General features: G+C 39.5%; 2 protein-coding genes across 2 annotated transcripts; both read right to left on the bottom strand.

The window, feature by feature from the left end:
• Positions 1–5,081: 5,081 nt before the first annotated feature.
• On the bottom strand, positions 5,082–8,452 carry LOC108932795 (cytochrome P450 26A1-like). Its single transcript, XM_018749376.2, has 7 exons — positions 8,052–8,452; positions 7,634–7,858; positions 7,214–7,495; positions 6,959–7,111; positions 6,739–6,873; positions 6,257–6,409; positions 5,082–5,686 (listed from the first exon to the last, which is right to left on the bottom strand). Exons 1-7 carry the CDS (start codon positions 8,238–8,240, stop codon positions 5,333–5,335), a joined length of 1,491 nt encoding a protein of 496 aa, XP_018604892.1. The 5' UTR covers positions 8,241–8,452; the 3' UTR covers positions 5,082–5,332.
• Positions 8,453–12,047: 3,595 nt separating this feature from the next.
• cyp26c1 (cytochrome P450, family 26, subfamily C, polypeptide 1) lies at positions 12,048–19,156 on the bottom strand. The gene is made up of 7 exons (XM_018749356.2): positions 19,078–19,156; positions 18,291–18,632; positions 17,416–17,640; positions 16,182–16,457; positions 15,419–15,586; positions 14,395–14,793; positions 12,048–12,712 (listed from the first exon to the last, which is right to left on the bottom strand). The coding sequence occupies exons 2-7, from the start codon at positions 18,498–18,500 to the stop codon at positions 12,356–12,358; spliced, it is 1,635 nt and encodes a 544-aa protein (XP_018604872.2). The 5' UTR covers positions 18,501–18,632; positions 19,078–19,156; the 3' UTR covers positions 12,048–12,355.
• Positions 19,157–21,815: the final 2,659 nt, after the last annotated feature.

Raw genomic sequence — 21,815 nt, 5'->3', positions numbered from 1 at the left:
ACACAAAAGGAAATATTATTTTCTAATAATTACTAGTGTAATCGTGCACAAGTTCTCCTAGAAAAACAACTGACTCCATACACACTCTTAAAGGTGCAGCGCCTCAAAACAACCATAACTGTGTAGACACCTGGTTGCAAAGATATCTAAAAGTACACGGTAAGCTTGACTTCAGAAATGACATCAAAATTACATGTAATATTCATATTTATCATTAGATATAGCAAACATACAAACAAATGACGTGTTCAAATGACATTACAGCATAGTTTAGTTCTGCTGAATCTGCTGCTAATTAATGACATTTCAGTAGTTCATGCTTCTTGTTTTGACAAGTGGTGTGCTGGGAAGAGAAATTCTTTATGATCAGTTCTTTGCTGGTGATGTCATGCTAACAGCCAGCAATGTTATTTCTTAGTTAAATAAGTCGGACGTAATGTTGGCTGAGAGGCTGATGTAAAGCACTCTCTTGATGGTATGTTATTTGATATATATATGTATATATGCCTAGGAACCCACTGTACAAGCTCATTTAAATCCAACCCATATTTTAATTAAGCTTGATTTCCTTCATAATTGAAAGCTACCCTGGAGCTGACATCTTGTGACAATCTAAGGCTGTCAGATTGTCCTGAAAGCAGTACATTTATGGACAGATTGAAAAAATTATCTTGGTTTTTTTAGTCTTTTGGTTTTTCTTCTAAGACAAATGCACAAATCACTTATTTTGCCTTTAATTTATTTTCCTAGTCTTTTCATTATCTTTATCTTTAGATGAGTCTAGGACCTTTTCATATATTAGAGTTTTTATTTAATCAGAAGATTTACAATCAATGCTAAAATGCACAAGATTCTCAAATACAAAATTCATATCATAATTCATTAACATTTACAGACAGGGATGCCTGCTATTTAAAATTCCTTCTTTGAAATAATCTTTTGGTTCTGTTCATGATTTTTGCTACTCCCCTTATGTTAATAGTAAATCTGCATTCTATATTTGGGACACTGACCTGGAAAAAAATGGGATGACTTGGAATACAAATTCAAAAATGATGGTTCTGGGATATCTGTCACAACATAAAATATATTCTGTGTCTTTGTGCAACAAGTCTGCTAGTTAATTTTTCTCTAAAGACCGCACTTTTACCTCATTATTGTAATTAACTGTTCTTTCAATGACCTGTAGCAGCTATTTAAAGAAACTGTTATTAATGTGCATCTTTTGTACCATTCTAGAATACAAGTGACATGATTTCAGAGTGAGGTTAAAAAAGGTCACTTAAAATTTACATTTCCTTTGGAGGGATGAGGTGCATGGCCTCACATAATCTTTTTGTTTTGTTTGTTTTCTAGATGTTATTTTCTACATGCTGATACCCCTTCTTTTCATAACAGCAACTATACATAGCACAGAGGCATCAATACACACAAAAGAAAACACATTTCACATAAAAATTATTATTAAATTTACATGACATCTTTAGGGAAAGGTTTTTTTTGCAAAATCTTTCAGAAGTCCCACATTCTAGATTCTAAAGGTCACATCCATTTCTGACTTCTTGATTTTTTCATTTCTTTGATGGTAAATAAATAAACAAATATGGCTAACTTAAATGCACAGTGACACAAAGAATTTTTGGAGGAACAGTCAACACCATGTCACTATGTCATGGTTCTTTCGACCACTGAACTTTGCTTGACCCAAGTAGTCCTCTTGTTCTGAATATAAATAACAGTAATGGGCTGCTAATAGGTAATCTGATTGGGAGTTTGATATGGTTCAGCAAGAGGGCAAGAGTGCACCAGACATGCAAATGATATTAGGATCTTTTTGGAAGTGAAAAGTCCCCATTTTCACTTTCATGAGGAGAAAAATACCTCCATTAATGCAATCGTTACCTTGTTTGCCATCAGCTGTGAGTTTGGCCCTCTGTGCTTTGAAGCTACAACTATTGTCTTGCATAAAAGCTTTGAAAGCTAGCAGTAAAATGTCTTCAGTGGGTCATTATCACAGGGGAAGACAACAGAGGAGGAAAGAGAACTGCTACTGAACTGTGCATGCTGTTAAAGACTATACATTCAGTTGAGCCTGCAGGTGATTTGAAGTCCATTTGACATCAGGTCAAGCTATATGTTTCAGGAGACATGTTTGAGTTCTGCAGAAGGTTCCTGGCTAACAAATAGAAACACATTACACCACTTTGGTTACCAGTTCCCATTCTTTTAAAAGAATTGCTGCTTCTACAATGATTATTTTAAAATGATAAAATATACTATTAAAAACAGTCATATGAAATCATAGAGTAGAAAAATAATTAGAAAAAAATGAAAGTATTTTGAAAATGGCACACTTCATTGCATGTCTCATGTAATCTGTCTGCTATTCCCAAATTTGTCATTTCAGAACCCTTACTGAGCTTTTGTTTGCTCTTTTTTCCTTAAAGCCTGGGTGTCTTATGATTCTTTTTTTCTTACAGTACATCCTAATTTAGCCTCAGGATGGTTAAAAGGTTTCACATTAAGAAGTGCTGTGAAGTCCTTCTTCTCTGAAAATTGACTTGTTTTAGTCTGAGAATGTGTTCTTGTAGCTGATAATAAAACTTGCATGTTTTTCTGCATTACTGTGAAATGATATTGCAAAATAACAACCAGAATGTGGTGATAAGATTTTGAATTAATGAATAAATTAATGAATTACACTTAATTAATTCCAGTAGAAGTTCAATTTGGTTGTAGAAGCATACAACATGCACATATGGTACCACATACATGTACATACATATGCAATTAACCAATTAGATAAATGAATACATACAAAGTTTGTTGGTGAATAAATAAGCAAATGTATGTTAATAGAAGAGATGGAGGAATGAACTGAGGTGATGCAAGCTGTGGCGAGATACAAAAAGGAAACAGGAATGTGGTTTGATAAGCCACATGATATAATATCAGTTCATACAATACTATTTGTGTTTAATGAGATGGCTATAAACTACTTAATTATGACATTTTAAATTAGTAAGATACAACATTGAATTGTATATGCTTCACAGCACCTAGGTGGTGCAAGAAGATATGAGTTCGATCCCCAATCAGTCTGTGTGGAGTTTGCATGCTCTCCCCGTGTCTGCGTGGGTTTCCTCTGGGTGTTCTGGTTTGGTCCCACAGTCCGAAGACATGCTGCTCAGGTTCACCCATAGTGTGTGAATGACAGAGAGAGTGTGTTCCACTGATGTATGGATGAGTGACCCATTGTAAGTAGTGTATCTAGCAGTATAAGTCACCTTGGAAATCCCAGACTGCCTGAGGAATAATAAGCCCACAACATGACAGTTCTTATATAGTTTCACAAGTATTCTCATCATTCTCTCTTTTGATGTGCCAGAGATGATTTTTGAAGAAAATAGTTTGTTTCCCATACTTAGCTTTTTTCTAATACCAATATATCAAATTCTGGGAAAAATGCAAAAACTGACATTGTAGTAAACACAATGCATATAAATAGTTGTCTGTGATGCCCATAGATTTCTTCCTATACTACTGATTAACTTGCACAGCTCCTGGTGCCTTTACTAATGAAGGTATGCTGTTAATAAGAATCAATGAAATCAGCATGAATACTCACTGTCAACTTTTCCCTAAATGTAACGCATGTGATAGGTTTCTACCTGTTTTCAACCAGTCTACCAGTCACACTGAAGGCTGACATTGCCCTGCATTTGAACTGCAGTGATTTGTTTACCTTCTGCACTCTGATTGGTTGATTGGCCAGTGGACGTGGCAGGAACAGCCAGACTCCTCCTCAGCCCCTTCTTTCTACTGCAGATTAATTTGTCATGACAAACCGCAAGCAACTTGCTTCAACACAAGAGGACTCTTCCCCATGAACTACATACTGCAACATTATGTCACGAGCATCAGGCTAGAGACAGGCAGCAGCCCCCCTGTATGGAGGGCATGTTTTCTCATTCAGTGTTTAACGGTGCCTCTTATGCTTCCTGATTATGGTGTCTAAGTAGCAATACTGGATAATAAATGGAATGAAACATCCAACCAGAGAAACCTCAGTCTGCTCTAGGTCAATACAATATCAATACAATGAAGTAATAATCATTGACTTTACATATGTATTTAACACTGTTCCAGGAAATACTGTTTATTCCCTTAATTTGTTTAAAGAGAAACTGGAAAGTTTGGAAGTAAGTGACAAAATACAGAGGGAAGCAAGGGATCAGCTGCAAATGAGAAATGATGTTACATTTACATTTAGTTGATGCCTTTCTCCACAGTTACTTACAGTGTTAAATTACAGTTATTTACCCATTTGTATATCTGGGTAATTTTACTGGAGCAATTTTAGGGTAAGTACCTTGCCTAAGGGTATTATGGCAGTAGGAGATTTGAACTAGCAAACTCTGGCTCCAAAGGCAATAGCTCTATGTTCATCTATGCTACACATTTTCAGCTTTGTTACCTGAAGTCTTTAATTATAAATGACTGACATGTAATGTTAATATATTTAATATTTCTGGTTCTGTGACAAACTGGTATCCCATCCAGGGTGTACCCCTCCTAGTCTAGTGCCCAGTGATTCCAGAATAGGCTCCATCACCCTGACAAAGATAAGCAATTAAATAAAATGAGTGACTGAGTGAATATTTTGGGTTAAAAAACAGTTATTCACCATGTAATATTACACCAGAAAAGTATAGAATTTTTTCACATTTATATGTAAGAAAATACAAATTCAAATTTACTTTGACAGCTTTCATTTGTTCTTTATTTTTGCTCTGACTGCATCTCAGGGAATTCAGCTTCAGTGTTTTTTTTTCAGTCAAAGACATTAATTCACATCATACCACTTAAAACTGAAGAACAGGAAAATGCCAAACAAACTGAGTCAGATTCAAAACCACAGGGTCGGGAATATCGGGAATCAGGAATATGATTGGCTGCATGGGGCAAATTTATCACCATTTAACACAAGGTCAACATCTGGTACTTTTCTCAAATGAATTACATTTACTTTTTTGTGAGGCCCTAAACTTTTCTTTTTTGATATTTCCTTCATATTGCAGTTTTAGTTTTTTCAGTTCAGTTTTCATTTTACTTTAACATCCAGTGAGAAGCAGTGTGCAGTTTTATGTGTACAAAAGGATGATAGTATTACCCAGAGTGCTTCAATAAGTTTACACAGTGTCTGCATTTATAAATATCTATTTTCTTCATGCTGTACTTATACATATATTAGATATACACACCATGGATCAGTCCATATAAAACAACCTAGATATTTATGGCATATGTACAGATTATGACAAGTGGTCTATTAAGTGTGAATGGGTTCGTTGTCAAAGTAACTGCTGAACTTTGTGGGCAGATTATCCACTGGATACACTGTAGGGCCTGTTTTCATTATGGGGGGTCCATTCAGAAGTGTCCAGTTGCATTTTGTGGTCAACTCCACTAAAAATATCTTAAGAAGGACCTTTGCAAACTCCTTGCCCACACATCTCCTGGGTCCGCCTCCGAAAGGGATATAGTTGAACCTTAGGGATTCTTCAGCAGCTCTGGCCATGAAACGTTCTGGAAGGAACTCCTCTTTGTCTGGGAACACGTCTGCAACGTCATGCGTGTCACAAATGCTGTAAATAACGTTCCACCCTTTTGGAATCTGGTAACCCTAGAAAAAACAAGACTTGTCAAAAACTGTATACGGTCTTTGCAGGGGGGTGGGGGGCTAGTTTCTATACTCATTTGGTGGGTTGGCTGTAATCAGTGTTATTAATCTACGTATGATGCCTTTGTTGGATAATGAACTTTACCATTTATTACAGCTAGATTTCTTTATTGCATAAATTCAGGACAGGCACCATGATCAAGAGCCCTAAAGCAGGAATGAGATCCAAAATATTATCATATATTTTAGCCTATATTTTTATGTTATGAAATATGTACTTTCCTTGATCAAGGTACTTTCCTGAACTTATGTAATAAAAATATTTGTCTGTAATAAATTGTAAAACATCGTAAAGTTGATTACCAGGCTGACATAAGTCAAATTGGACAAGCCAGGTATCAGCAAAATAAAGGGAATAATCATTTTAATGATACAGGATTTTCCTCATGCTGTAAATTTAGGTCCAGACATGGGGACTGTCAATGCAAAAGTTTGTAGAGCAAGCTGAAATAAAATGTTTGTATTTATAAATGTTATATATAAAGTTCTGATGTGTTACTATGGCAACCTTACGTTGAGTTCAAAGGTCTTGAGAGCTACACGGAACCCGCCGGGGACCGGGGAGTTCATACGGAGGGTCTCCTTGATGACACAACCAGAGTACTTGAGCTGCTCCAGGATCCGCATGGTCAGGGGTTTGTCTTCAGAGCGCGTGCCCAGCAATTGCTAAAAAGAATAAACACCGAGGGCTAGCAGGTGACATACTATTAGAGCCGTCACCTTTGAGTCTGAAGGTGGTTCGAATCCCAGTCCTGTGTTACTGCAAGGTTCTTATGCTGAATTGCTCCAGTATGGATCACACTTATTATACGAGTTGGTAAAAAATGAAGTCGGTTAGTATCGAAATGTACTGGTAGTCGGCCTTAAGTAATCGGAAAAATAAGGGTTAAAACAGACTGCAGTTGTAGCTACATGCAAATAACAAAGAAGCCACCGAGTAGTCATGCGATTTATGTGTGGAGGAATTTTTCAGGAAATCTAAGAAAGGGAGGCACCTTCTCGCGAAGCTCCTCTCTCACGTTTCGTAGCGCGTCCAGATGGAGAGCGAGGAACATCACGAGGGAGGTGGCCGTGCTTGCGGTGGTCTCGTGCCCGCCGAACAGCAGCTCCGTCGCAGACTCTTTCAACTCCTGTAACAATGAATGAAACAGTGTGACCGTGGCCATTCAGGACATTCGACTGCGATCTGGAAGAGGTGAATGACCACTCGCGTACCTGCATAGTGAATCGCTCCTCGTTTCTCCTGGAACTGTCAATGAGAAGCTGAAGCGCATCTTTGGGATTGCGGTCATCATCATCGGCATGCTGAAGCTTCGTTTTTATGTTTTCCTCGATTTTTGCATGGATGAAATTGCGAGCGCGTAAGCCCTGCAGTGAAATGAAAACGTTGGGAAAATATTTAATCATATACAACTTGCATTTCCACAAACATGAATCATGCTATGTGTGGCACACGGCGGTACATCCTACCCTGTAGAGACCGCTGAACGGGACGTCGATCGGAAGGGAAAACAGGTTCTTGATCATCTCCTCGAAGGCTTCCACCAACTCGTGCTCGTCCCTGCTGATCTGCTCGGCCTCGAAGCCGAGCAGGACCCTCATTGCGATGCGGAACATGAGGCGCTTCGTCTCCAGGTACACGAGCACGCATGAGCCGCCTAGCAGCCAGCGCTCGATTGCGCGCCTCACCTCGTCCTGCACCACGGGGATGTACTGCTCGAGAGCCTCGTGAGAAAACGCCTTCATAATCGTCTGCAAAGAAAGCAGACTTACCAAAAAATGTGCAAAAGAGCACTGCACCGTGCACCTGCATAATTTATTAAGCCTGTAGACATGCGTCCAAACGTCACAGGATGCCAACCGAAAACTATTCGAATGAACATCCAGTACCTTTCTCTTGTTTCTGTGTTGCGTCCCGTGCACATTGGAGAGGGTGTCCGACCCCAGAATGGTCCTGACAGACACGGGCCACTTGACAGTGACCAACCTGTGCTCCGCCAGCAGAATTTGCCTTACATTCTCCGCACCCATCACCCGCACCGTGGGGCTGCCAAAGAGGTGTGTTTTGTAGATATATCCGTATTTCTCGCGCTTCTTTTGTAGGAATTTCCTTCTCTGCAAGAAAAACCATAATTACAAACTTTTGACAGCCATATGGATTATATTCATCCACACCAAACACCCAGTACAGTGAGTATGTATGGCACTTAAAAACAGCTCATTTATTGGCACGTTCTGGTTACATTTCTAAAGCACTAACTATAAGTCAGGATAATATGTCAGCCTTTCACTTTGTGGTTTAGTTTACCTGGAGCACCATGTGGAGTGTCTCTCCAAGGAAGGGCAACCCCATAGTACCGGGAGGAAGGGGGCTCTTGCAGCTGTGATCACGTCCGGTAATGATATACATTTCCCAGAGTTTAACGGCAACTAAAAACAGCAAAAGTGGGAGCAACAGAGTGCAAAGGAAAGTGGTGAATAACGTGCACCAGACCATGGTAAAAAAAAAACACCAATGGTGATCACCGGGTGATGAAGCTCTGAGATTCAAGGATGCTGTCTGTGTTACTTGCTCTTCTGGTAAAACTGTGTTTTCATTATCCCTTTTATATTCGACCCCGTTTTGGCCTCGTCTCACAATGTTCGGGTTAATTAGTTCAGCCACAGTTCATATTTAATTGCGCCACCGTTCCTTCTCGTCGCTCCGCCCACCGATGAGTCTCAGCTCCTTAACCGTTTGCTACGGGCGCATTTTAACGGCAGCTCCAACCGAAGATTAACCAAAGATTAATCTTTGAAAATATGCCAGTTCCATGAAACACTGGATTCACAGGGCATAATTAGCCGGAAAACTTTGGTGTGAGTCGCATCTCACGCGCCTTTGACTTAAGCTCGTGAGTCTCGCATTTTATGTACAGTGTGTACGTATGTATGTACAGTATGTATGTGTGTTTCCGCAAGTAAATTGTAACAGTTATTGTAAACTTAAATTTACATTATATTTAAGCATAATATAAACCGTTATATAGAAATAACAATTCATATTTAATGATCATAACGGTTGTATGAATACTAGTTAATAACAGTTAATATAAGTAACGGTGGTATGTCGCAAACTACTCGTCATGATTATGTACATCCAGATCTCTCCTCTTCTGTCGATGTGATATATACACCTTTTGTATTGTTCAGATGTACATCACTTTGGAGAAAAGCATAACTAAATGAATAAGTGTAAATATAAACGTATAGAAGACTTGTAACACGTCTCATGCCATTTCTCCTGTGAGCTGCATGAACCCTCTCCCAGGTATTTCACCACACCCACATATTACACCCACATAATCAAGCGCATTTTTTTTTGGCTTTACTCTTTATGGCAATCAGTCAAGTGCCCACGTCTCATCTGTATTTTATTGTTTAATAAGGCTACATTAGCTAAACGCCCTTTTTGTTTGAAGTTAAATTACTGTAACAGATCTCACAGAGGCACGTGCATGTTCAGCTATCGCTATTCCTTCCCTAATATTGGATTTTCCACTAATACGGTTGAGATTTTAAGATGTTTTGGGTTGGTAAAATGCAAAAAGTCATTGTTTTAGGAACCAGGTACAGTCTCTTTTAAAAGTTCACGACATTATATGCTCGAACAGTTCCTGCTTTTCAAATGATCTTCATATGAGCTCTTGTCCCGGCAATGAGGTCCTTGTCACGCTCTGTAAAGCGGCGCGGCGCCCGCACGCTGAGCTCGTTCCCAGTCGCGAGCCGCTGACCCGCGCGCGACCTTCGGCACGGCCCGTGACATCTCTGTGAACCCGGGGTTACAAACCACGCCAAGTTCACCGTTCATTAAATGACCAGATACGGGAGCCTGAGCAGCACTAATTGCAGCGGGGCAGCTTTATTATCAGCACACAGTTATCTATTATCGCCCAGTCAGTCACACACAAAAAAAAAAAAAAAAAATCAAGGCGCATAATTAACACCACGGACAGTAATGTTATAACTGGGACAAGAGATAAACAGCTTTTCTCTTCTCCTGTAAAGAAATTTTAATGGGCATTAAGAACTGTAAAAAAAATCTACTTTTCGTTTCAGCAGTCAAAGAAAGTAAAGAATAGTTGCTGTAAATCTAGCCAATGTTCAGATTTGTAGGCTGTACAAAATTACTACATTTATTCATTTCAGCAACGCTTTTCTTCAAAGCCGCTGCTTGCAATAATTTACACATTTATTCAGTTGGATAGGTTTTATTGGAGCAATTTAGGGTAAGTACCTTTCTCAAGGGACCTAAAGCAAAAAGTGGGATTCAAACTTGCAACAACTAAATCCAAAGGGAGAAAGTCTAACCACTATACTAACCATGTGATAATATAGACCTAAATGATCCAGTATAATACAAATGAACATGTATAATAATAATAATAATAATAATAATAAGAAGAAGAAATCACACAGATTTACACTGCCATTTGGCTGCTCAATGTTAACAATACCACTACCTCGAGACATGGGGTCAGAAGGGCACTTAGTTCACAAAGGGGTCAATCTGCTCTCTCATCCCTTAAGGTGGGATGTTTTACAGTTTTTGCTCTGGCAAGCAGAAAAAAACATTTTGAATGGTTTAATATTTAGAGCTAAGAGCTACTGGTTGTACTCGGGAGGGGGGGGGGGGGGGGGGGGGTAATCTTTTCCAGTTGTTTCCCATGGTAGTGCACTGTCATAACAGCCTTTGAGGAATGAAATAAAAAGACAACATATTTCAGGGCACAAATCAACATCTGATACCATGAATATGCAAAATAAACTACAAATAAGCTTAGCTGTTCAGATGTCTTGATTTGTCTTCATATTACAGAAATCATACATATTTAGAGGATCAGTGACACTGCTCACATTTTTCTTTGAAAAGCATGATTCTCCATGAAACATGATCCTAATTGTTCCAGTTAGGTCTAATCCTCTTAACCTTTATAATGGCTTTCATATCCTGTAGAACCTATAATGTGGTTAACAGAGTCTGTTAAGGAAAATATTTATACACAAGGTCACGTAACATGATTACAAATGGTTAATAAATGTGTTGCAAAAGATGAACCTGTTGAAAAATAGCAAAACACACAACAATGCAATGTATTTTTTATTCAACTGCAGTAGGGAGAAATTGACTGCAAAAAACCCTGTTATGCTGACAGCTCACATTTTGACATCATAAAGCAACAGTATAGCAAAACAATAATTGTATTATAATATAAAGAATAAAGAATATGAAGAATATTGAATACTTAATTCAATAAAGAGTAATGTCATGCCCCCCCCCCAAAAAAAAATATATCATGACAACTATCAAATATATTCTATAAGTGGAAAAGTGCTATAATGCTTATTTCTCCTTCCATTTACCAAACATCAGTCACCACCCACAGTGTGAATTCACAGCACTTTGAACATAACGCTTCACATTTTATGTGCATCATTAACACATTTACTCAGTAATTAACAACAGGGTTGGTCAGATGGCAAGTATATCTGGTAACTAGTTCTACCTAGACAGTTAAAACTAATGACTATATTAAATAGTGAAAACTATAAAATACTTTTGTTTTGTTTTTCTTTGTTAATTTCACAAGTAGACTAGCTTATTAGTTTTCTTTTCCTGTGAAAACAACATATCCCTACCTATTCTTTTATTTTCCCTATGTTAGTTACAGTTTCCCTTCATTTTTGCACATTGTTCACTATGTTCATAGCTGCAAAGGAAAGTGTAGGAAAAGAAGCAAAAATATCAACACAGTTTTGCTAGTGTTTAAACAGACAGGGTGGTATATAACTGAGTTCACAAAAATGCTGGATATACAAACAAGAATAAGTTAATGCCATATAATTTACATAATCCATATAATACCTTAAGCGTGAAACACATTTGTTTTTAAGAGCAATTTTCTATTTGATGTAGTCAGCATGTTGCCAACTGCGGGAATATTGTTTTAATGAGTCAACCCCAGAAATGAAGCTCTGATAAGGTACATTCAAGCACACCCCACAACCATATGTAACCTTACAACCTGAATGTTTCTGAGAGGGGGGTGTGGTGGCGCAGTGGGTTGGACCGCAGTCCTACTCTCTGGTGGGTCTGGGGTTCAAGTCCCGCCTGGGGTGCCTTGTGACGGACTGGCGTCCTGTCCTGGGTGTGTCCCCTTCCCCCTCTGGCCTTACGCCCTGTGTTGCCGGGTAGGCTCCGGTTCCCCGTGACCCCGTATGGGACAAGCGGTTCTGAAAATGTGTGTGTGTGTTTCTGAGAGTTTCTTTAAGTTTCTTTGCCTGACTTCTCCACCATCACATCAGACCTACAATATCATGTCAACATCACATGTCATATCCAGTTTACAGCCTGGCCATCACATCACTGATGTGCCCATGCTAGTAAATTTTCTTGAAAATACTGAATTCTCTAGATTTGTCAGGCTCAGTGAAGAATTGCATGTTTACCATGAAAGTGTATGTCGTACACATAATCACAATTAAAATAACTTAAAAGTGTTTAAGTCTTGAAAATAATACAAAAAATTAATTTAACATCTTACACAATGATTACATTTTGGTACACTGCTTCTAGGTTGTACTGTTACCAGAATGTAAGTATTTGAAAGAAACATGCAGTCCACCGACAGGATGTACAACTGGCACTGTTTGCATCTTTGGAAATGTTTTGGAGGCTAGCTCAAATTCAGTGGTGGCGAGCAGTTCAATTGCCAGTGTTTTCAGAATGATCTGAGCCAGTTCCCTTCCGATGCAACTCCTTGTTCCACCACCAAATGGAATGTAGCTGAAACGCTCAGACTTGTTTTCATTCTTCTCAGGTCCAAAACGGTCTGGGTCAAAGAGGTCTGGAGTCTGATAGACTGCAGCAGTCTCATGGGTGTCCCGGATGCTGTACATAACACTCCATCCTTTTGGAATCTGACAACCCTTGGAGTTAAAGACAAATGGAAAATTAGTGCAGCAGTTAGTGTAACATGAAGGTTTCAGGTTTGAATCCCACTTGCTGCCATAGTACCCTGATCAAGGGACTTACTCTGAAATGATATTGTAAGAATACCCTACTCTATAAATGAGGAAATCATTGGAAAGTTGCATAGTTTTATTATTTTTATCCCAATTCTTTTGGTTCTGTTTTTTTTTTTTCCTTTCCTCACTTGCCAGGAACTGTGCCATTTCTGATTACGTTAACAATATCTATGTTTATTGTCTTTGTTTTCTTTTATTACAATATATGTGTTACTGTATGTGCTCATTTGTTCAGTACTCTGTAACACTAAACAATACCTCAGAAATACACTCTTACTATACTGTACATTTTAATCAGTATCCTATTTGTTTTACACTCATTTATTACATTTACATCATTTTTACATTTATTCGTTAAGTAGATGCTTTTCTCCAAAGCAACTTGCAATGAATACTAAGTAGCATTTAGCTGACATCTTTTCATCTCAGGCAAATTACAAGGCTAGATACACTAGTGTACATTACAAAACCTGCAGTCAATTACTCATGTATACACAACACTAACAATTTAGAAGTCATTATGAAGCCTTCTGTGTCAGGCCAGGAGAAAAATAAATATCTACTTTCTGAATGATTTAAGATAGGGGGGCGCGGTGGCGCAGTGGGTTGGACTGGGTCCTGCTCTTCAGTGGGTCTGGGGTTCGAGTCCCGCTTGGGGTGCCTTGCGACAGACTGGCGTCCCGTCCTGGGTGTGTCCCCTCCCCCTCCGGCCTTACGCCCTGTGTTGCCGGGTAGGCTCCGGTTCCCCGCGACCCCGTATGGGACGAGCGGTTCAGAAAGTGTGTGTGAATGATTTAAGTTAATAAGATGAAATCTAAGTTAATAAAAGTGGATCACCTCTCAGAGACACAGGTGATATACAACACCTCTGAGCATAACTATTTTTCCATTATAATATATATTCCTTCAAATGCAGTTGTCAAAGTAATAATAATTAAAAGCGATAAAAACCTGTTACAATTTCACCTTATCATATGTGGAAGAAAATATATATGAAAAAAAAAATCCTTTTGTTCAAGCGCAAAAACAACGATATGATGCTTATTTTTTATACACTGAACAAAAAAGCGGAACATCACGTTCACCCTGAACTGTGTGTGACCTTTTTTGTTTATTTAATCCTTGAACAGAAAGAGTGATGCGCGTGTGTGGCCCCTTTTGTTTTGAGGACAACCGCACCCCAGCGCGCACGCATAATAGGCGCTTCAAAACCACGCTCGCCTCATTACTTGAGAAAGACTAGTAAAATAATCTTGTCTGAGTGCTCATAATGTGAGTGTTTCCGTGGATTTGAACGCAACTATCCAGCGGTAGTCACGCGAATGAATGAATGCTATGCGCACATTCAACACGTACACAACAAGCAAGCAGACGTGTCATGTTTAACGTGTCGCCTCAAAATCGGAACGGAAGGTCCCTGATTCAAACCCCCCACCTGGTGTATAACCATTGCTGCAGGTATTTGAATGGATACAGTGAGTAACCATGTCTTGATCAGTCATTCATAGATTTGATTGTTGTTTACAAATCTGAAATGTGAAGTTGCCTCAATCAATGCAAACGGCTGCGGATTTGACACTTACGTCCAACTCGAAGGTCTGCAGGGCCGTCCTGTACCCGCCAGACACAGGAGGAAGGAACCGGAGCACTTCTTTCACCACGCAGTCGAGGTAACTTAGCTCACCCACTTTCTTCAGAGTTAAATATGGCACACCACAACTCGATCGCTGGCTGCGCTCCGCGCTCTCTCTCCGCGCACTTATGATGTCATTGTCACGTGATCGAGGGGTCCGTTCGACCGGGTTCTCAGCGTTGTCTCGCGCGCTCCGTGCGCGCAGAGCGTCCCCGGCCACCCCGTGCGCGAGCAGCTCCAAGCGGACTTTCTCACACACGGATGCGTGTTTCAGGAGCTGCAGGATGAGGGAGGTGGAGGCACTCGCCGTGGTCGAGTGGGCGGCGAATATCAGCTCTACTGCAGTCTCCTAGCATTAAAAGAAGGAACATAGTACAACGTGGTTTTAATTATAATTAAAATGATAAAAGTATGGGTAAAAGTGCCAAACAAGTAATGCTAAAATCAATGACAATCAATAGAGGCAAGACAACTTACACAAATATATATATAGAAATTTTCAAACTTTACTGACAGCAGCATTTAAAACACATGGAACACAACGGACGACCGCAAATTCAGTATGGTCGTCCGTTGTGTACATGTGTTTTAAATGCTTTACAGATTTATTCAATTAATTTCTTATCTATTAGATAAGAAATGTTACGATTATCCTATTATATAGCAGTTTTACAGTATCGATTCAGGATAAATAACCTTGATTAAAAGAACTTCTGTAGGGAGGGAGTCGAACCAACAACCTTCAGTCCGCAAGGCGACAAAGTAAATCCCTACTGAGGTACTCATTACGGTAATGGACGACAGTACGGCAGCTAAACTCAACCAGCCAGGTCGCAAGCCCGCTTTCATTGAGTAACCTTCTCTGTCTATACATAGCTGCTGTCAGACGTGCTCATTTTGTTGTGCATGTTAGTACTATGGTAAAACAGCAAGGTAATAGAGCCGTTATTTTTAAATATGTGAGCGCTCCATACCTTGAGCTCCTGCACGCTGAATTCATGGCCGTTCTCCTTAGCGCTGCTCAGCATGTAGTCAAAAGCATCCATGTGCTCCTCATCCTTGTCTTCCACTTGCTGCTTTTGCAGTTTCTCTTTAATTATCTGTTCCATGCACTTCTGGAGAATCTCACGAGCCTTGATACCCTTTGATTAAAAATGAAATTAATAACAGAACCAGCTGGTCTGGACAAATACGCGCCAATTTTTCTAATGACACAGAATATCACGTCCTTGGCTTGAGCTCATTTATATTGTCCAAATTGTAGTCCCAAGGTTTTGCTGAGGTAAATAGTAATATTATCCTTGTATTTCCGTTCAAATTTAAAAATACGTTAAACATCACTACTAAATGAAAGAGGGCAGCTTTTAAAGACATTTGAGAAATAAATGAGTTAATTGTTAAATCATTTAAGAATAACTTATGTATAACTTCCCCAAGAAAACAACTATATTCTGTTAGACACAGTTTATGTAGGGTATTTTAATGGTTGTAATAGTCACATGAAACATTAAGAACTTTCCAACATTAGTCTGCTTAACAAAACAGCCACGTGATATGAGGGTATGCTAATAAAAAAGTTCACGATCAAGACAATTTACTTTAAAAGTCAGAGAGAAATGTCGCTTTTAAAAACAGTTATGAAAAGGTAAGATTTACCCAGTTTAACAGAAAGCCTCTCTTACAGCAGTATTATATTAATTCGGAACGCAGTAATAACGGTGTGGTAATTATACTGACTTTTCTAAGGCCGCTCAGTGGGACATCGAAGGGCAGAGAGAACAGGTTGTTCATGAGCTGCTCGAATATCTTGGACAAGTAGTCCATGTGGCTCTCCTCTATGCTGAGTCCCAGCAGGACCCGGATGGCAATGCGGAACGTGAGCGCTTTGGACGCACTGTACACATCCACAGAGCCGGGGTCCGAGCACCATTTGGAAACCTCACACTTGACAACATCCTGCAGCCGCGGGACATATGTCTCCAGGGTGCCGCGGCTGAACACTTTAGCCAAGATCTTGAAAAAAAGAAGAGAACAATAAAACAGTAACACCAAGTGGCATACACACAGTTTCGGCTCAACAAGGATAAAACAGAAACCTTTGAATTAATTTCTGCATGTATGTTATTCCTGTGTTTTTACATACATTTTATTTACATCTATTCATTAGCAGACGCTTTTCTCCAAAGCGAAGTACATCTCAGAGAAATACAATTCGTGCATTACCTTAGAAAGAGAAACATAGCTGGAGACGTGTGATTCTTAAGTAAACTTAGTTTGTTTCTTTACACTATATGCACCGACGTTCATCGCACGAGTAGGTGCATGAAACTCAGAACGATTCCCGATCACCTTCCTACGTTTTTTTAAAGGTACACAAACGTTTACGTACAATACAGGAGTAGCGGCTGTGTAAAGGCTATCTGGCCATGATCATAAGTGATGGTGCATGAACCATACCTAAGCTTGAGAGATCATGGGCAAAGTGAGTTCGGAAGAGGTGAGTTTTCAGACCCTTCTTAAATATGAACAGTTTCAGCAGTTCTGAATGCGAGGGGGCGGTCATTCCACCACAACGGAGCCAGAACCAAGAACCTCTGTGCTTTACCCTTTGTGCGGGGGAGCACCAAGCGGGCAGAAGTAGATGAGCAAAGTGGTCTGGTTGGGGTGTAGCGGTTTATCAAGTCTTGTAAATAGCTAGGAGCAGTTCTATTGATGCATTTGTAGGCAATAACCAGGGTTTTTACAGCAGCCCCGGTAAGTAGCATTAAATGGTTGTTCCATACGGTTTAGCATTCATTTTCACAATTTATAAAAACATACATGCAATTAAAATAAGATTCCTGAGACATGAATATATTTATTAAAGTCATGCTCACACAGGCTTAAGAGTATAAAACGCATTCGTTTTACCGTGCGTCCTTACACATGATCCACCAACTGTGTTGTGTGGTACCACATATCGGTTCCTTACGTTTCTTTTTTGTCTGTGGAGGTCTCCAATGGAGTTCACCAGAGTGTTGGGTCCCAGAATGATTCGGGTGCTCTGGGGCCACTGTGTGCACACCAGGCTGTGCTCTCCAAGCAGAATCTTGCGGATGTTCTCGGCGCCTGTCACGCGTATCACAGGCTTTCCTAACAGGTGAGTTTTGAACACGTTTCCGTACTTCTCCCTCCTAGAGATGTGAAAGTTGGACCCCTGTCATAACACAGTTCAGAAAAGTAGATGTTGAATGTCACGGGAGAATGACTCGGGAGGTTACTGTACACTCCTCACTGAGATCCACCAGGTCTGGGAACGGGACGCATTCCATATAAGAGGATTTGTTCCCGAAGGGAGATCCCGCTGCAGGCATGTAGCCGAGTTAGACTTTCAATACACACCGCAGTGGCAAGTTACACATCCAACAAGTCCACGCTTGCAGACGTACAAGCCAACATTATTACTATTACTGTACTATTATTGCTAACCTTACTGAACCGAAGCATTTGTCCAAGGCCACTGCTGTGGTTACGTCTGTATAGTAAAGTACTTAAACAATTGGTAAAGCAGGGCATTTTTAATGGGGAGATCCAGGGCACATGCTGTTAAAAAGGGTATTACCGCAGTAGTGGGATCCGAACCAACAACCTTCCAGCAGCAAATGGACGGCTTTAATCAATACACTACCTGCTGACCCTGGTACTTAAGCTGTAAAGTGACAATTATTAATGCAAAAAATATTAATAGGTTTCCCTAGAGTGCACAAGAGAGAATTAAATGCAGTACGAGACGACGATAGTCCGTGTGTACTTGAGGGGGGCGTTCATGCGCAATTACGCACGTGTAAAGGCGGTTTGCCAAAATACCTGAACCAGCCAGTGCAGCGTTTCTCCCACGATCGGCCATCCCATTGAGCCTTTGGGAAGAGGTAGTTTGGACTCTCTGTCCCGCGTGATGGTCCAGCGGAAGGTCCACAGCTGCCTGGAGACGGCGAGCAGCAGCAGCACAGAGAGAACGGAGGTGAGGGCAGTGACAAGCGCCGAGAAATTCTGCGACTCCAGCAGGACCATGTCCATAACAGGCAAAGGTTTGAAGCTCGTGTGTTTCAATCAATGTATAGTCCAGGGTTTTAACAAAATAACACGGCTAATAAAGTTATTTCACAACTGAGCAGATACACCTCTGTGGTAGTTCGTTTCTTCAGACGTCTAGAAAGAAGAAAAAAACACATCAGAAGAATAGGAATTAATAGCGTGTTCTTGAAATAGAAAAATATACTTCTAAGATGAGAACAAATAATGAAGCCCAAAAGAATTAATTTCCCTCTGTCTCTTGTTATAAAACTGACCAAAACTGTTGCAACTATTTCCCAATATACTGAGTTTAAACTCCACCAGACAGTGTGATGTATGATCACATGCAAACAGGCTATCCTTAAATCGAGAAAAAATACAGATATTATAAAATACAGAAAATACAGATGAAAGGATAATACGGTATATTGGGCTGCAAGAGCCAGGTGCTGCTGTTTATTATCAGAAAATTCCCCACTCTGAAACGCTCTTTTAATACGAAGAGAGTGATTGTGGAGCAGAAATGCACTTAAAGAACCAAATCCATTTTTAAAAAGTGACACAAAGTACTGAGACTTACTGGCTGCAGATGACCGGGCACTCACATGGCTCCCTGGGAGAATTCCAGAGCGAAACTCTGCTCCAAGTGCACTCTCTCTCCGGATGCTTTCTGTTTTCTCCCTGCTTTATAGACACTGGCACACGGTGCGATCCACCTTCGCTGGTGACGTGCCGTGTCGTGGAATATTTAGGGAGGGTGATACATCCAACAGGAGTGCTGCCAAGTGTGTGATCATCCAGCACACTGGGGGATGGAGAGGGCGGGAAGGAGGGGAAGGAGGGCGGGAGGCTCTCACACTGTCTCACTGGCGCTCAATGGAGCTTGAATGGCACATACAGGTAACCAGGGATATCACCAGGGTGTGAGCGCGCCCTGCGCGCACCCAGATAGCAACACTGCCGCTTTATTTTTGTACTTTTAGTCAGATGGACACAGAGTGGGAGACAGCAGTGATTTGAAAGAAAGCGCAATTTGTTTGCTGTGCTTGTTTAATCTGTTAGAAGTGTTAAGAATGTCATTTGGAGAGAATTTTAGTTGGTTAAAATGTGTATTCCACTAACACCGGTTGCGCGTTAAGTAGGTTTTACATTGGATTAACTTGTTTGTTCCTATTCTACATTTTGGCAAGTAAAAGGTGAAACTGTCAGCTGACCATGGGAAGGATAAAAGCGCAGGTTTCATCAAAGCGTGATTTGGCTTAAAATAAACGTTTAAAATACATTGCTTGAATCAATGGGTTTATAAAGATTAATAGGACAATAAGAGCCCGTTGAGGAAGAATTTCCACTTGTGATTTAACCCTTTGAGTGCGCGGTTCACCCACAACACCTGTTGCGCGCGCTGGGTCATCTGTTTTGTACCTTTTATTTCCTTAATGCCCAGATCTTGAACACTTTTTATGTCCAGTTTGCACTAATATTTCGTGTTTCACGAAATGAAATCAAACAGCATCAGACGGGAAAAAGATTTTAGTTAAATCTCCAGTTACTGACTAGCTCCTTCATTTATTTTGTTTTTGAAATATAAATAGTATGCGTGTAGTGTAATTTATATAGAAATTTTCAGCAAAAACAGGGCTTTTTAAAAACACTGTTAATGTTCTGTATTTTAAGGTGCAACAAGTGAAACAAAAATGTGGCAATGCGCGTTCACAAGAAAAATTATTGATTTTATTGCGGAAATTCCGTGCCTCAATGGTAAGGAACATGTTGGGATATATTTTTTTACACGTGTTGCATTAATGGTCTAGTGGTTTAAAATTAGCAGAAAACATAAACAGTTACACTGTTACATTATTGTCGTTAAAATGAAATAATTAAAACATTAACAATTCACGCCGTATTTGAAACAATTACTGTAGAAACAAATGCAGGATGTTCTACAGGTATTGCATGTCATGTGTCTAAGTTAAAGAGAAAAAAATGTGCTGCTGACAGCAACAACAGTAATAATAATAATAATAATAATAATAATAATAGTAATAATAATAATGTGTTCACATTTTATAAGAAGGTCAAATTCTTCACATCAAAACTTACTGAAAACATTAAAAGAAGGGTTATTTACACCTGACTGAGATGTGTCTTGCTTCTTCCAATATTAATTTAAATGTTAATTTAAAGAAAAACATTGTGGGGACAGTTTTGTTTCATCGGTATAATAATGTACCGTGAGAAAACTTCAAACTCAGCATTTCATGAACTGTTATTAAAATACCTGGATTTTCTTTAGTCCAGGTATAGATTTTTATGTAATTCTACCAAGGAAATATTGTATATAGGCATTGTATTGATCTTTTTTCTAAATCCATCTACTTTTTCATATCTTAGCATGGGAATTCAGTGTATCTATACCATAAATTGGTGTTGTATTGTTGGTTATCTGAAAAGTTTTTATGATGTTAATTTGTCACATTGCCTGATTAAAACTGTGCCAGTGAAAATAGGCTTTCATTTGTGATAGAATCAGTGTATAACTGACAAGATCATTTGTTGATTCTTTTCTTAATACGATCTGTTCTTCAGTCAAAGCTGTTGAAGGGCTGGAGTTATTTGTCAGACATATTAGGCTGGTATTTGTTTTTCACATGACACACTGATTGTTTACATTAACAAGACAGTGATGTATAATGACAAAAAGTGCCATAAAAAACGTGTTAACTGGTTTCAAAGTACTCATGTTTTGAATTTATGAAATGTTTGCTAATAAGTTATTACAATTTGCCCACAGTCAGAAACTACAAAACATCAAAAAATCAAATAAAGATTGACTTTCTCTGCTCAGTTCTGTGTACATTCAGTTGTTAGTTTTATATAGGATACATTTAATTCAGGCCTTTAAACAATTAAAACACAGTATTTTTGTGAGACAGAAACATCCCAGATGTGTCACAGCTTTTAAACTCTACTGACATCACAATCACTTCAAAACAGTAGTACTCCATTGGTGTCTCAAGCATGTTCTGCTGGTCACACTCATCTGTCCTAAGCTTGTTGAAAATGTTGTTTTTACGTACATCTTTCATCCTGTTGGACAGATGAAACCATCCGGCCGATTTCTCCATCAACAGTCAGGTCTGAAGGAGCCTGTCGCAAATGTTAGGACCTAAATCACCTTCACAGGTCTGAGGTCTGCTGGTCATGGACATAGTTATCGACACTAAACAACAGATGTCCTCAGTGTCCTCAGCAGTGCATCAGACCTACAACACACAACAGGAAGAGACTTTTTTGTGGGAACTTTTCTTATTATGTATT

Source organism: Scleropages formosus, chromosome 4 (assembly GCF_900964775.1).
Source record: "Scleropages formosus chromosome 4, fSclFor1.1, whole genome shotgun sequence".
Taxonomy (NCBI): Eukaryota; Metazoa; Chordata; class Actinopteri; order Osteoglossiformes; family Osteoglossidae; genus Scleropages; species Scleropages formosus.
This window is presented reverse-complemented; position numbering and strand designations above follow the sequence as displayed.

What these genes read in the sequence shown, in the direction of transcription:
- cyp26c1 (XM_018749356.2), bottom strand. Translation starts at nt 18,500, where the DNA reads ATGGACATGGTCCTGCTGGAGTCGCAGAATTTCTCGGCGCTTGTCACT. An exon ending in CGCTGCACTGGCTGGTTCAG is followed by an intron (nt 17,641 to 18,290) that starts GTATTTTGGCAA and finishes GTGTTATGACAG; the next exon opens with GGGTCCAACTTTCACATCTC. An exon ending in CACTGAGCGGCCTTAGAAAA is followed by an intron (nt 15,587 to 16,181) that starts GTCAGTATAATT and finishes TTTTAATCAAAG; the next exon opens with GGTATCAAGGCTCGTGAGAT.
- LOC108932795 (XM_018749376.2), bottom strand. Translation starts at nt 8,240, where the DNA reads ATGGTCTGGTGCACGTTATTCACCACTTTCCTTTGCACTCTGTTGCTC. An exon ending in AACACAGAAACAAGAGAAAG is followed by an intron (nt 7,496 to 7,633) that starts GTACTGGATGTT and finishes CTTTCTTTGCAG; the next exon opens with ACGATTATGAAGGCGTTTTC. An exon ending in CGTTCAGCGGTCTCTACAGG is followed by an intron (nt 7,112 to 7,213) that starts GTAGGATGTACC and finishes ATTTCACTGCAG; the next exon opens with GGCTTACGCGCTCGCAATTT.